The following is a 14,313-nucleotide window of genomic DNA, read 5'->3' on the forward strand; positions in this document are numbered from 1 at the left end:
ACTTTCTTGCATCATATCCCCTCCCTCTCACCCCTCTCACCCCCCCCCCCCCACACACACACACACACACACATCCAAGAAAGTTTGAGTACCAACACTGCCATTAGGCAACACACTCGACGCTGCGAGAGAACGAAGCACTTCTACTCGTGCCACATCCTATCACTTACTATTTACAACCAGCAGCCGCATCCCACACATACACACAGACCCTCAACACCCACTCCACATATTCTACCATGGGAGGGAAGAACTCTACGCAACGCCAGGGTGCACAGCAGCGTCATGGCGGGGGAGGTCATGGTTCGATAACAGGGCGGCAGGCCCCTAGAGGTATGCCGTCGCACTTAGCGAATCAGTATTACAATAGTGGCGCTCGTCAACGAAACCCGCCTGGGGGCAATGCCAATAACACCAACTCGCCCCAACAGAGGCTGTCGCCTAATCCGCAAGGCGCTCCCCAACAGCCACAACAGCCGCCTGAGCCGCCGCAGCAGCAGCAGCCGAATGGGAATAGCAGCGCCACAGGGGACAACGGCATCACTAACAACAACGGCAACCAGCGCACCGGCGTGCAGGAGGGTCAGATGGTCAAGATGTTGGCCACTGTAGAGGCATCCACAGTGAGCTATGTGCCCGCAACGCAGGTGCTGACATTTTATATCACAAGCACGTGCGAATCCCTGACCTACGAGATCCACACGGGCGTGAAGGAGTTTGTACAGGGTGGTATTGTGCTCTACAAGCCCAACAAACCAAAGCTGGAACCCGTCAAGACTCTACTCAGCGGACCACAGGAGAACCGAAAGATTACGTTGAAGCTTGACGTCAGCTCCATGGAGGAGAAAGAGAAGGTGTACAACAAGCACTACCCGAAGCAGATTCCGTGCGCTATCGTGCTTCGCTACAAAACCTCTGAGCTTCGAGCGAGGGGCGATGGGGGCAGCGGAGACAACAACAACAGCGCCGAGGAGACGCGGGTGGAGCATACCGAGCACACTTCTGTTGATCTCGCGGAGAATCCGAGGCGCCGCGTGATCAGTCAAATTGTGACGGCTGGTGGCAGCGCCTACACAGTAGAGAATCTCTACGGTGCGGACAACGATGGCGTGACACCCGCGAGCGGCAACGGCGGTGGTGCCGTGATGATCGGCTCAGCAATCGAAGAGGAGGAGGACGGGCTTTGCGTGATATGCTTGACAAACCAGAAGGACACTGCCGTGATGCCCTGCCGTCACATGTGCATGTGCAAGGAATGCGGCGAGCAGCTTTTAAAGCACAAGCCCGTGTGTCCAGTTTGCCGCGCCCCCATTTCTACGCTGCTACACATGCCCTCACTGGGCAATAAATCCGTCTCTGAGTCTGCCTAGGCCAGCGCAGAAGGCGGCGATGAAAACTATTGAGAAAAACAACAGAAAAGGGGAGGGAAGGGGGTGGTGGTGGTGGTGGAGAGCTAAGTGGCCTGGCACCACACAGCAAAGGCCGAAAGCGGAGGGGCCCTTGTCTTTTGAGGAGGGAGACATGAGCAGGCGTCAAAAAAACGGCAAGATTGGGAGAGAGGGGGGAGGGGAGGGGGGCAGGGGGCAGGGAGAGGTAGACGAGAGGGAGATGTTCTAAAAAAGTGCTGCACAGGAGTCTACACACCGTGATGGAAGTGTCCAGGCCCTCTTTTCTCTTACCTGACGGCTGATTTCCTTTTTCTCTCTTTAAAAATTTAGGTTTAGATTTTTCTAAGCTTCAAATTTTTTTCGTTTTTTTTTTCATTTGCTTCAATAGGTCTTCTCAGTCTTTGTCTGTTGGTCGATGCGTGCATGTGAATGTTGTCTGCTTAGTGTTTGCTTCTTCTTTTTTCCCCTTACTTTCTTTGGGGTAACCTCTCTTCCGCCTCTTCCCTTCCCTTCCCTTCCCTTTCCTCCTCTCTCCTCGCCCTCCCCGCTACCGTTCTACACCGCTGTGCAATCCCTCATGTGCGAGACTTTCTGACGCTGCTTCCGTTTGTTCTGCATTGGATTTGCACTCAGTCCTTTCTTTACTACTTGGCGCGCCTTCTCGTTAGACAGTGAGTGCCGCAGATCGGCTTTCACATGAGCATGTTGGCCATTGCCGTGAGATTTTTTTTTTTTTTTGGGGAGGTGAGGGTACATCTTCACGGGTCGATTGTAGGCGCCCCAGTGACACGCACGCACAAACGAAGGAAACCTGTATTCTCCTCGGGCATCAAGTTCACTCATACACGAGGAGGGGAGAGGGTGGCGGTGGCAGCGGAGGGGGGGGGAGGAGAGAACAGCTCATCTGCCTAACTGACGTGTACATTCAAGCGTACGCACTCACCCACTCACTCACCGGCTACTCAGACCCACGTGATGTTGGGTGCCCCGGGAAGCATGATCACCAAAAGAAAAATAAGGCAGTACAGCAGTCAGGAAAGGAGGGGGGCAGGCATGGGATGACATTAAAAGGGAGGGCCACAGTGCACAGGGCTCATCGCTGTCTTGGCCTCCGCGGCCGCCATCTCGCCTCTCCGTTTCGTCCTCCTTTTTTTTGGCGTCTCTTGCTTGAGGGTTTCCCGTGATGTGACAGAGGTCTGTGCATGTGCATGTGTATGTGTGTGTGTGTGTCATGCACCTGAGAAGAGGCAGCAGAAATGCCAGGCGGTCTCGCAGCAGACTGAAGTCGGCGCTTAGTGAAGGATCAAAAAAGATGAGAAGGGAGTGATGGTGGTGATCTTATTGACGAGTTTGATCATGGGCTGACTCGGTATGATGTTTTTTTTTTGCTTGAATAAGGGTGCCGCTGCTGCTGCTGCTGCTGTTGGGCCTGCCCCGCCCCCCTTCTCCACCCCGCTCTCTTCACCCTGCTGTGTCAAGCGAAGGGGGGCTCTCTAGATCGCTGTGCTTCTTCCTATTCCCCTGACTCACCTGCTTGTGTGTACTTGAGTGTGTTTATGTGCGTGTGCTCCTCATCACTCACCTCAAGAGTGATCTCCGTGTGTTGTTACCTCGGGGTCTCCTCTTTCCTTTGGATTTGCCTAACATTTCTCTCCGTTTTGCGTTGTTTTCGTGCCTTTTGCTTGCCATTTTTTTTTACTTGTGTTCTCCCCATATATTGCCGTGTCTTCGTTCTCCCGCCCTTCCTGCTACAGTCGGCTGGCAGATGTCTTGACCCCTTTCCCCACAAACGCATCCGTACAACACTGACGCCTTCTAAAGCTCTCCCTCTTCTCACTCCTCGTTTTGCCTTGGTTCTGTGCGTCTCCCCTCAGTGTTTTTTTTTTTATTATTTGTGGACAAGGTCACCACAGCATATATATTTGTGCGGCTTTCTCTGAGTTTGGATAGGCGCGCTCGCGTGTCCCTGGGTCCCACGTGCAGCGTTCTCTCCTCCTCCTGCTTTTCCCTTCTCAATTTTTCTTCTTCGCTGCTTTAGAGATGTCCTTAACGCTTTCAAGGTATTGACCATGCCGACAACATCCTATCTGGGTTCAACTCCTCTTCCCTCCCCTCACCACCACCAGCGGGCTGCGAGGGCCAAGTAAGATGCCTTGGGGTCATCTTGGTATTTTGCCAACCACACGCAGGTCACAACCTGGTTCACAGTTCTGGGCCCACTCCAACACGCGGCTATCGAGGACCCGACCACCGACATGGGGCAGCGACTAATCTCTTTGATTTCTCCATGCCGCAGGCGGAGGGCGGGGCGTACTTGGTCATCATCGGAGATGGTTGTGGCATTGATAGGGGAAGAAGGGCGGCATGGGCTCTCATAAAAGGTGTGTGTGTGTGGGGGGGGCGGGGGGGGAGGGGAGCACTAACCCCCCACCCCCTCCTCCACTCTGGATTCCACGCGCCAATGTGAACCCCATCATCCCAGGGGGGGGGGCTGCACCAAAGGTCTATATGAATGTGAAGCGGTTGTGGGGGACTGGGACGGATGTGCATGCGGAAGAAGGAAAAAGGCAGCGGGGCAAAGGTGGAACAAGAAAGGGGGAGAGGCCAACCACGCACCGGTCTTGAGTGTAGGGCTGGGGTAGAAGAAGAAAAGGCACACTCGGCTAAAGCCTTCACGTTATTTGTGTGTTTTTTTCCCCACAAGTATGTATCTCAACACGTTTTGACGCGAGTGGGGTGGTTTTGTCGTGTGCTCTTTGGTTGACAGCTCACATTAAATTCGTCGTGCATTAGGCCTAGCGACGCCCATATTGTACTCAGTCCTCCCTTTTGGGTGCGTGTGTGCGTCTACTCCGTTTTTTTTTTGCGCTTCCGGATTTAGATGCTCTTCATGCCAGATGTTGGTCTGTTACTGTTATCGGTGGACGTGGCCCTCTTCCTCCTCCCTAGTGGATCTCTTCCCCATGTTGCGTTGAATGTAACATCCCCCTTTCCGTCCCTTCTCCCGTATTTACATGTGCGACTCTTTTTTTTGCCGTGTATGTGTCGTCTTTATTTGTCTCGTTTTGGTCTTCTCTGGACTCTGTATGTGTGTGTGTGTGTGTGTTGACGCTCCTGTTCGGTGTTTTGCACCGTTTTTCTTTCGAGAAAATTGTGTTGCGTCGCTGTGTTTTGGTTTTGGTTTCACCTCAAAATCAGATCTTTGTATCTTCAACGAGTACACCCCCCTCTCCTTTGCGACACACACACACACACACACACACACACCACAGAAAAAGAGGAGCAGTCCTTTCTCCAAACACAATCTTGTTGGTGTATCTCCTCCCCGTCTTGTCCCCTTGTCTACCCACTGTTCTGGTTACTTTTTTCATCTCTCCCCCGTATTGTAGCTATTTTGTGTGTATGTGTGTGTGTGTGCGCTTGATGGGTGTTCAGCCAAGACAAGTGCCGCACAGGTCTCCCGTTTTAAAGGGCAAGAAAAGTCAACGACAAGGCGGAGAAGTAAAGGCGTTCGACTTACGCGTATCAATGCATTCAGAAGTGAAGGTTAGTTATCGACGACCCCATCCCGCACACACACACACACACACGCTTATTCCCCTTCTCTGCAGCGTGTCTTTCTTGTGATTTGGTGCATGGCCTTTTTTGGAATTATTTTTGGTCGATTTTTACCGGAAAAGTGTGTTTGGCTTTGTCTGTTGTCCACTTTCTTTGCCTCTTCCGTGATGGTCGTCATACCTGGAGTTTTTTTTTTTTGGCGGGCGGGGGTCGTTCCGCCTCTGCACTATTGCACGCGTTAGTGTTATCCAGATGTGTAATGATATCGGCATGGGCGTTCCCTCTTCTTTTCGCCTGTACGAAGCCGCTTTTATCTTTTTTTTTGGTTTCTCCGTTGCTGATCCTCTGATGCTCCCAATTACTTTATATAAAGTAGCCTGGTGACACGACTGTAGTGAAACCAAAGGGCCGCGCACCGCGTTATCGGGTACCGTGGTTTCGGGCCCTTTATGTGGGGAGAGCAGCCCGGGGTGGTGCCAAGTCGTGGCAAGGGAAAGTCATACTCGACACGGCGCCGTCTCGCTACGAATCGCGCTGGGGGCTCAGTGGACACAGACGCCTGCCGACTATTTTCCTTTTTGCACGCATTTGTGGTGCCGGGGTGTGTCCCTGCGCGAAATCCCGGGCGGAGGCCGCACAGAGTGCCGCGGGGTTTGGGTGGAGCTGTAATTGGCGTGAAACGGTCTTGGCTGTTCCAGCTCCATGGTGGCTTTTCGGTGCTCGTCTGCGTTCTGCCGGGGCAGGAATTCGCAGCCCCCACGCGGCAGGGCACCGCCCTGTGCATAGTCCCGCCGACATCCGGGGCTTAATGTTAAACCCGCGACGGATCGGCTTTGCGGCTTCGACTCCTTTCAGACGCGTCTGCGCCACGCCCGGCTGCACATATACGGCCCCACCGCCGGAGTGAGCGCCAATCGGCACCACTCGACACTAGGCGCGAAGAGAGAACCCGGCCTGTCTGGGAAGATGCCGCGCGTTTTGGTGAGTGGCAGTGGGCGAGCCCTCTCAGGCAACAGGGGCTTCCCCGCATGATGTAGTAGGGTTCCACAGCCACCACGCCTTCAAGCTTGCTGTTCATGCTTTTTTTTTGGGGGGGTGTTGTGGGCTCAGCGCCGCCAACGGTGCCTGGGGGCCTGTTCTGCATTTCTTGGCGGGCTGGGTGGAAGCCGCACCGTTGTTGCGCAACTGCCCCCCCCCCTTCCCCTCCGGGTAAGCCGCCCCCACCACCGCAACGAAGAGGCCAGGACGCGCGGTCCCCAGAGCGAAGCATCGACCCCCGAGTAGCACGACCACCCGAACACGTGCCAAACAAGGAATGGCGGATCGTCGACGCAGGTCCACCCGCGACACCACCACCGTAAATCCGTCGCCAAAGCACCCCCACCCAAGCGCGGGGCAACATTCACGATGGACAGTTCAGCGGCACTTTTGTGAGGGGAAGGGGGGGGGAGGGCGGCTCCACCCACCCGGCAACCTGCTTCCTAGCAATTCCCAACAGTGGAGCTGACGCAATCGTGGGCGGCTGTTTTGATTACACCCAGTGCCTCACACGGGGGAGTCTTCACCCCCTTTTCCTCGTTCCACGGATGTACCGCGAAGAGCATCATGACCCCCCCCCCCCCTCCCCCCTTAACTCTCCCAGAGTCGAGTTCTATTCGATACTGCACATTGGCTTGCTTGGTGCGGAGGCGCTCAAGGCCGCCAACCGGCTCTATTCGCAAAGCGTGGGCCGGCGTTCTTGTACGAGTGGGGGGGGGTCTGTCGAGTGATTCTCTTCCTCCTCCCGCACGGCGCTATTCGAGTCCCATGTCCTTCAGTACCACCGCGTGGTGCTACACTGTTGACCAGTATTGCGGTTGGGCCGTTGATCCCGAAATCCCCCTGCGAAAGCAGCGTTGCGCATTATAGTAACCTGAGGTGTATATGCGCTCTCAGAAAATCGGAGGCTTGAAGGGAGGGGGGGGGGGCAGGGACAGCGGGCTTGCGGGGCCGCGCGGGCACCTGTTCCTGCTATGACTTCGCGCAGCGGCGTGTGGACTGGTAGCGTCAACGTGGTGTGGTGCCCCCCCCCCCCACTTCACCTGTGCTTTTGGTGGGGCGGGGCGACTCGGCGGTATGCCTGGCTGTGCCACGCGCGATCCGCGAATCGCTTGGGGGTGGCCTGAGGTTCACCTGGTTGCGCACTGCGGTCTGGGTGCGTGTCCCCCCCCCCTCGCGCGCTGGAGAGGGGTTCCCCATGCCGTGTGCGCATGGCCGCCTCCCTCTGCCCTATCCGAGCGACGAGTCATCACTTTTGGATGCGGCGCATGCGGCTGCTTCGCCGTTGGGCTTGCCTTCGCTTGACACATATCAGACCTCGGAGAGGGGGGGGGGGATGGACGAGGAAGGAACAGGGAAGGGCCCGTTAGCTGCATGGCCTGAATGAACGGCGGACACGGTTTGCCGTGGGGGCTGTCCACTGGTACAGGGGCAGTGTTGCAACCCCGAGGCAGGTGAGCTGTGGCTGGGGTGTGCGCCCACCTTAATCCGTATATGTTCGCACATGTATAGATGTCGACCATATATTGGTGATAGGCTTGGCAGAGAGGGCTACAAAAGCAGAAAAAAAGGCTGATAAGTCGCGAAGCGTCTTCGTGTTGCTGCGGTACTCTCGAGTATGGGCATCGCGTGTGGTGCTTTGAGTGTGTGTGTGTATGTGTGATATATACCTCATAGTCTTTCCATCATTGTCCTCTCCCCCTCCTCCCTGTTTGTTCTTTTGTCTGTTCCAGTCCGCGTGTGAGAGAGATGTTTTTTTTTTCCGTGCCTGCTCTTGTGATGTTTTGATGATTTTTTTTTTGTGTTCAGGCGGGGGGGGGTGCAAGGTAGCTCGTGTGTGTTTCTCCTTTCGAGCTGCGTAGGTGTGCCTCTGCGTGTGTGCTGAGGTGAGGGGTTGTGAGATATCATTTGGCGAACAGTGAAGGAGGGATTGGCCCTTGGGACGTGGACGAAAGTAAGGAATAGGGTTACGAGGGAGTGTGTGCGTGCGAGGCACTGCTCTTTGCGCATAGGCGCACCCCTTTAAAGCGAGCGCAAGTCCAGCGACTTCCCCCTTCAAAATCGTCTTGTGCTACGTTTGTAGGCGTATCTCTCTGTTTTAGGTACTCAGCCAGGTTTTGTTATCACCAGCATCAGCGATCTGCACGATCTCTGTCATCGCCAGGTGTTTTATTTATGTCACGAGTCCTCTCCTCGTGATTCTCTCGGTCTCCCCATCTGCAATTCCCCCTCTCCCCCCCCTCCCTCCCTCCTGTCTCTATATGTCTGTTTGTGCCGGGTCTTGCGATGATAGTTTCTTGCTATCGATGCATCTGTCAATATGTGCGTGTCGGAAGACTGTAAGGCTCTATAACACCGACAAAACTGCGCCGGGTCTCCCCCCCTCCCCCCCCACAAAGCATCTATATATGTATATATATATATATATATATATATGGAAATAGGGACGGCCCTGTACCCCCCTTCCACCACCACACCTGCCCAACATAGGCGCGGATGTTCTTTTTCTCTCCTTCTCGTCACTCCAGTGGTGGATATCTGTGTGGGTGGGTGGGTGGGTTGGTTCTGAGGAGGAGGAGGAGCGTAGCAACGGGAGGACAAAAGGAGGTCAGCGTGTCGGCGTATGGGTGTCTTCGTTATCCCCTCCTTCCCCCCCTTCCCCCCCCCTCCGCTTGTCATGCACACGCTACCTGCACCGAGGGGCTCTCCTCTTGCTCTTCATGTAGTCTTCTTTCAACATCCTCTCTGGTGTGAATTACATTTTCATTTATACTTTTATACTTTTGCATTCTGCTTCCCCCCCTCCCTGCCCCCTCCACCTCCACTGGTGAGCAACGGCGATGGGAGCTCCCTCCCGCCGACCAAATCACGCGAACACACAAAACATATTACACATACATTCCAAACTCGAACCACAACATGCTCTGCTGTGTGCACGTCTGGCGTTGATACATCATTGAATTGGTCAGTCTGCACTTAGTCATCTGGATAGTGAGGCAACGCCTGCTCTCCCCCGTCTACCCCCCCCCCCCCACACACACAAAGGGCTTGACATCGCAGCACATTACAAGTAACGTAATATCGAGACAGACAGCGAAGGAAGGAAGGAGAGGGCTCCTCTGTTGCTTCTTTTGGTTGTCAGTGAGTTTTTGGGCGTCTCTCTCCTCGAATTCGTCTTCGATTTTATGGTGCAGCTTATATATGTTTTTTTGTTTTTGTATATATAGCGTCTAGTCGCCATCTCGTTGTGTGTTGGCTGCTCTTGAGTTTGTGCATCACACTTAGTACCGCTCACAGGCGCTACTGAGTTGCCAACCCTCCCACTCTTCGTTTCTCTTCTCAGTGCAGCGACAACACATCACCGGTCCCTTCGTGTACCAGCGTCCCCAGAGACCCCCCTAATACAAGAGCCTGTTTTCAACAGGGATCACACGTATATTGGAAATATGGGGTACGACTCGTGTGCCACGTGCTGCGCAGTCTTCTCGCTGTTAGGCATTGTGCATCTCGTGCTCTTCGGCCGCATGTTCAGCGAGAAGGCCATTTCCTTTGCTATTATGGCTGTAGAGAACGGCTGGGACCGAGATAAGAAGGCGAAGGCATGCTACAACGGTGCCATCATCTACACAGCGACGCTCTTCTTGTCCGTCTTAACTCGCGTGTACTTTCGCCGTAATGACGCCGCCAAGGCAGCGCTGCTTCACGCCCAGCATGTTAGTGAGCTTCAGGCACTTCTTGTGCCCCCAGTCCTCATGTCGACAGGCTCCTCTCAGGGCCGATGATGGTGGGCAATAATGCCGTGTCAGAGCGGAGAGGGACTCACCTGTCGAGGTTGGTGGGGCACATGAAGAAAAGAGGGGCAACAGATCTTTTTGTTCACACACACACTCTCTTATTTGGAGCGCACTAGAGGGGACCTGTCACCAAGGGAGCGTGAGGCGATTCCTCGGAAGACACGATCGACTGCCCCCACCCTATGGGTATGTTTATATATATATATATATATACATATTGCAGACGGACACACACACACATATATATATATATATGTTCATCTACCACTGCACACGTCTTTCATTCATGTTCGTGTGTCCCCGAGCATCGCTTACAGATAAAGTGTCCCTGTGTGTGTGTGTGGGTGTGTGTGTATTTGACGGTTTTGACTTCACTCCCTCCCTTCTTATTCACTGGCCAGTGGGCCCCGTGTCTAGTGTGGGTGGTGTCCTCGCTTGACTGCACCTCTTTGCTTGCGGGGCTCCTTCTATCTATACTAATTTTCTTTCCTTTTCCTTGTCGTTGCAACCCTTTTCTTGGTTTGATTTCTTCTTCTGTGTGGAGGTGAGAGAAAACGCGCATTGCTTTGGAGTTCAAAGAATTGACTGTGCGTGCGCGCGTAAGGTGTGCGTCTGTGTCTGTATGTGTGGAAGGGAGTGGGTTGTGTGTGTGTGTGTGTGTGTGTGTGTACACATCTGTGCGTGTGCGCAGCTCTTCTTTATCTTAGCGCTCTCTGGTTGCCAGCTCGTGTGCATGTGATTCGCTTTTCCCTTTTCTCCCCTTTTTTTCCTGTTCAGTTTTCGTGATCACTTTGCCTTTGGGTGGACAACGTGTGTGTGTGTGTGTGTGTGTGTGTGTGTGTGTGTGTGTGTGTGTCTATGAATTAAAGTGCTTATCGCATGGCGCCTGATCCACTACTCTTGTGACGTCTACAACATTCCCTCTGCAGGTGGTGGTGGTGGTGGTGGTGGTGAGCGTGAAAAGAGGGGCATGCGCAGGAGAGTATGACGACGGTAACACAGTGCCATACACGGGTGTGGGCATCATCTCCATGCGTGTTGGTTTGTGTTTGGGGGAGAGGGGTGGGGACTCGGTAAGCGTATTCACTGGTCACTAGGCAAACGCGGTTTCACTGTTAGCACTCCTCTGTGGATACACACACACACACACATACACACAGAGGCTCGTGCTGGCGCGGACAAAGGGCGAGAGAAGACCACTGCCACACGTTCAAGCGGGGGAAACAGCAGAGAAGGGCGAAGTAGCCGCGAGGATTCCCTTGCTTTACATTCAGTCGTCACGTGCTTCTTTCTCTAGAGTACGACGGACGAGCTATGAGTCCCTGGCGTGGAAGCGCGCCATTGCTGTACTGGGCTTCCACAGTATGTTCACATATACACTTGTCTGTTTGTATGTGTTCAGTCTCACTATTGGTGGCCGCTGCTAACACAGGGTCTCTCCTAATGGTTCTGTCTCTATCCACATCTCATTTTACAAAGAGACCGGCATCGATCTATACTTCTAAACTCCCTCTTTCCTCACTTTTTTTCTCGACCTTTCACACTTGACGCACCCCCCCCTTCCCGCCCTCGGCCTCACTTTCTTGGTTCCAACAACAAAGAGGTGCACGTCATTGCGTCCAGCTCAGCGCCACGCACAAATCGACAAAAAAGAAAAATAGCCCTCATATTGTAGAGGAGAAGGAAGAGGGGGGAGAGAGAACACGCAGGCGAAGACGAACAGGCAGGGCAGACGCATCCGTCGCCGCCTTTTTCCTTCCTTGCACGTCCCGCGACACAATTTTCAGTGACTGGCAGGAGACGTTCGACGAAGGCTTCACTTTTCTCTGCCCCCCCCCTGCCTCCCTCCTCCCCCGGTTCTCTTTTCCGTACGGTGTCCTTGATTCGGGCAGCAACTTTCGTAGCGTGTAGTAGTAGAGGAGCGGGTGAAGAGAACACAGCGTCTCACTTCTCCCTCCTTTTCCATTTTTTTTTGCTATAGATGGTGGAGTATTGCGTTGTTTCTCAGGTGTGTGTGTGTCTTCGCAACATCACTTCTGGCCAGTCGCTAGGAGGAACTCTCTGATAGTAGTCTAGCATTTATATTGATCTTTCCCCTTATATATTTATATATAAGGCTTATTCGTCTACCAAGCCCCCCCCTCCCCTCCCCTCACCACAACCAGCGCCGTTTTTTTGTATTTTCAATTATTCACTTGCGCATTTTGCCACACGTTTTCTTTTTCATTTTTATTTTTGTGCCACTCTCGGTTGTACAGCAAAGCCCCTCACTCCTTTTCTGCTCTCACGTGGTCCCTGTGTGTGTGTGTGTGTGTGTGTGTGTGCGTGTGGAGGGAGGGAGAAAAAAAAAGAGGGAAAGTAGCGCAGTGGGTTGTGAGTTTTTTTTTTTCTGCTCCCCCCCGTGATTTCTTTGTGGTGACTGCGTAGGGTCTTCTTGACATACACGTGTAGCGAAACAATGGAGAAGTTTGAACAGCCGTTGGAGGGTATTTTTCGTGATGGCATCCCGGCCCCTGTGCTGCGTGCTTTCGCCCCCCTCTTCCAGGCGTTGCCGAGTCTCCAGGAGCGTGTAGAGGCGTCTCGTGACTGCTATTACTGGCGTGCAAACCCCATGAAATGCCTAGACGAGGACGTGGACACGGTCACCGGATTCATGCAGGCCTGCGAGGCTTCTTTCCGCATGTGCCCGCAGCAGTCGGCGACGTTGCTCAAGTGCCACATGACAGAACCAGCACGCGCTGTCTACTTCTGTCGAGATGAGGAATGGGAGTGGCGCAGCTGTTTGATGGATCAGACCGGCATCCGCTTCTGGCCGTACGCCAATGCCCCGATCGGCGCGCCATGGTCGAACGGTGGGCAGACGGAAGACTTTCATCTGGAGGATCGCTTCTTCTACGAGAATTTCTCTTTCTGGCGTCGTCGCGGGGCGATGCTGGCAGTTCGCGAGCGTGAGCTCGAAGTCGCGGCGCAGCGTAAGCATTGGCTCCAGGAGCAGGCAGACGACACATCGTTAGTACCACCGAAGCCGACTCTGGCGCCCATCGGCATCAATGCCAAGATCAACTAGCACTTTTTGGTGGTGTGAGTGGATGGTCGAGCCGATGGAGCTAGACCACCTGGCTGGCAAGCCAGCTAGGTGATACACACACGCACGAAGCCGTCGTGTATGTGTGTGTATGTGTATGTGGGAGAGGCGAGAGACGGAGAGAGACACGAGCGCTTCACTGCAGGATTTGGTTTTCCAACTAAAGTTGTTCGGCGTGCAGATGTCTGAGTGCATGTGTGTCCGTGTGCTTGTTGTAGACCGCTATCATGTTTTGCTCTCTTTTTGCTTCCTTTTTTTCCCCGGTGTTCCTAGCTTCTTCTTTGGAAAAAAAATTTCCTGTGGTCCACCGTATTGCATCATCAGCTCGTGCCTGCCTGCTGCTGTGTGGGGGTATCTTTCATGATCTCTCCCTCTCTTGTTCTTTCTCTGCCACTTTTTTTTTTGTTGTTTGTGCCGATGCGTTTGTCGCTCTCGTCGATCCGCCAATGTTTCGTTTCCTTTTTTTTGTTTCTGTGTCTTCCCCGATCTCTCGGTGTGCAGATGTGTGTGGTTGTCTTCATGTGTCAGAAGAAATCTTCCCCACCCTCCACCGCAGGACGCACAGGAGGCAGCGACGGCAGCCGCAGTGTGCGGGTAGTCTCAGCGTCACGAATATCCACACAGGCCTCTTCTCCCTCTTTGTCTCCACGCCCATGCGTGTGCAACTGTCGGGTGGGACTGGGGGGGGGGGCGGAGAGGAAGGCACGCTTGTGTCTGTGTGTTTTGGCCCTGTCCTGAACGCGGCGGTAAGTTTTTCACCTCCCACCGCCGCTCCACATCCATCATTCACTGAACAACAAAGGATGTGCATCGCCAATTGCACGTGTGCTCCCTCAGCGTGGTTGTGTCCTGCGTTGAAAAGCTGTTCATGGTCTCCAAGATTTCCTTCGCTTGTGTTCCGTCTTCCAAAGCAGGTACTGAAAAGCAGACAGACGCGCACAGGGGGGGGACACCATGGGAGGCAGTTGCTTCATGATGGTTGACGACAACCCATGCGTGTCCTCCCACGGTTCCATTTTTTGTTGGTCCTACTGGCGGGGTACGTCTCCTCTCGGTTTCACTCGCGTCGAAGCGGCCTCTTGATTCTGCTCTCCTCCCCCTCTCCGCATCGTCATCGCCGAACCCAATCTTTGTGCTTTCCTTTTTTTTTGGGCCCCTCGTTTGAGGCTTGGCACACACAACCAACCCCTCCCTCTCTGCTCACACACACACACACACACACATAGGCACGGAGAGGACAGAAGGCCGCAACATTATCCTGCTCTGTGGTGGAATAGACGAAGCTGCACATAGATTTATAGAATCACATTTTGTTGGCCCCCCCCTCCCCCCTTCAGACACCTTCACACCCATACAGAGGGGGAGAGGGGAGGGGAGGGAGAAGTTTGAAAAAGTGCGAGAGGGCCGCTATGGTGTGTGTGGCATCCTTTCCCGTGTGCGTGTTGTCTCC

General features: G+C 53.9%; 3 protein-coding genes across 3 annotated transcripts; all 3 read left to right on the top strand.

Moving 5' to 3' along the window:
* Positions 1-239: 239 nt before the first annotated feature.
* On the top strand, positions 240-1,370 carry JKF63_06600 (uncharacterized protein; the record flags this gene model as incomplete). Its single annotated transcript, XM_067902549.1, has 2 exons — positions 240-437; positions 468-1,370. 2 exons carry the CDS (start codon positions 240-242, stop codon positions 1,368-1,370), a joined length of 1,101 nt encoding a protein of 366 aa, XP_067757966.1.
* An 8,060-nt stretch (positions 1,371-9,430) lies between these two features.
* On the top strand, positions 9,431-9,766 carry JKF63_06601 (uncharacterized protein; the record flags this gene model as incomplete). The annotated part of the gene is made up of 1 exon (XM_067902550.1): positions 9,431-9,766. One exon carries the CDS (start codon positions 9,431-9,433, stop codon positions 9,764-9,766), a length of 336 nt encoding a protein of 111 aa, XP_067757967.1.
* A 2,470-nt stretch (positions 9,767-12,236) lies between these two features.
* On the top strand, positions 12,237-12,845 carry JKF63_06602 (uncharacterized protein; the record flags this gene model as incomplete). Its single annotated transcript, XM_067902551.1, has 1 exon — positions 12,237-12,845. The coding sequence occupies one exon, from the start codon at positions 12,237-12,239 to the stop codon at positions 12,843-12,845; it is 609 nt and encodes a 202-aa protein (XP_067757968.1).
* Between the last annotated feature and the right edge of the window lie 1,468 nt (positions 12,846-14,313).

Source organism: Porcisia hertigi, chromosome 18, assembly GCF_017918235.1.
Source record: "Porcisia hertigi strain C119 chromosome 18, whole genome shotgun sequence".
Lineage (NCBI taxonomy): Eukaryota > Euglenozoa > Kinetoplastea > Trypanosomatida > Trypanosomatidae > Porcisia > Porcisia hertigi.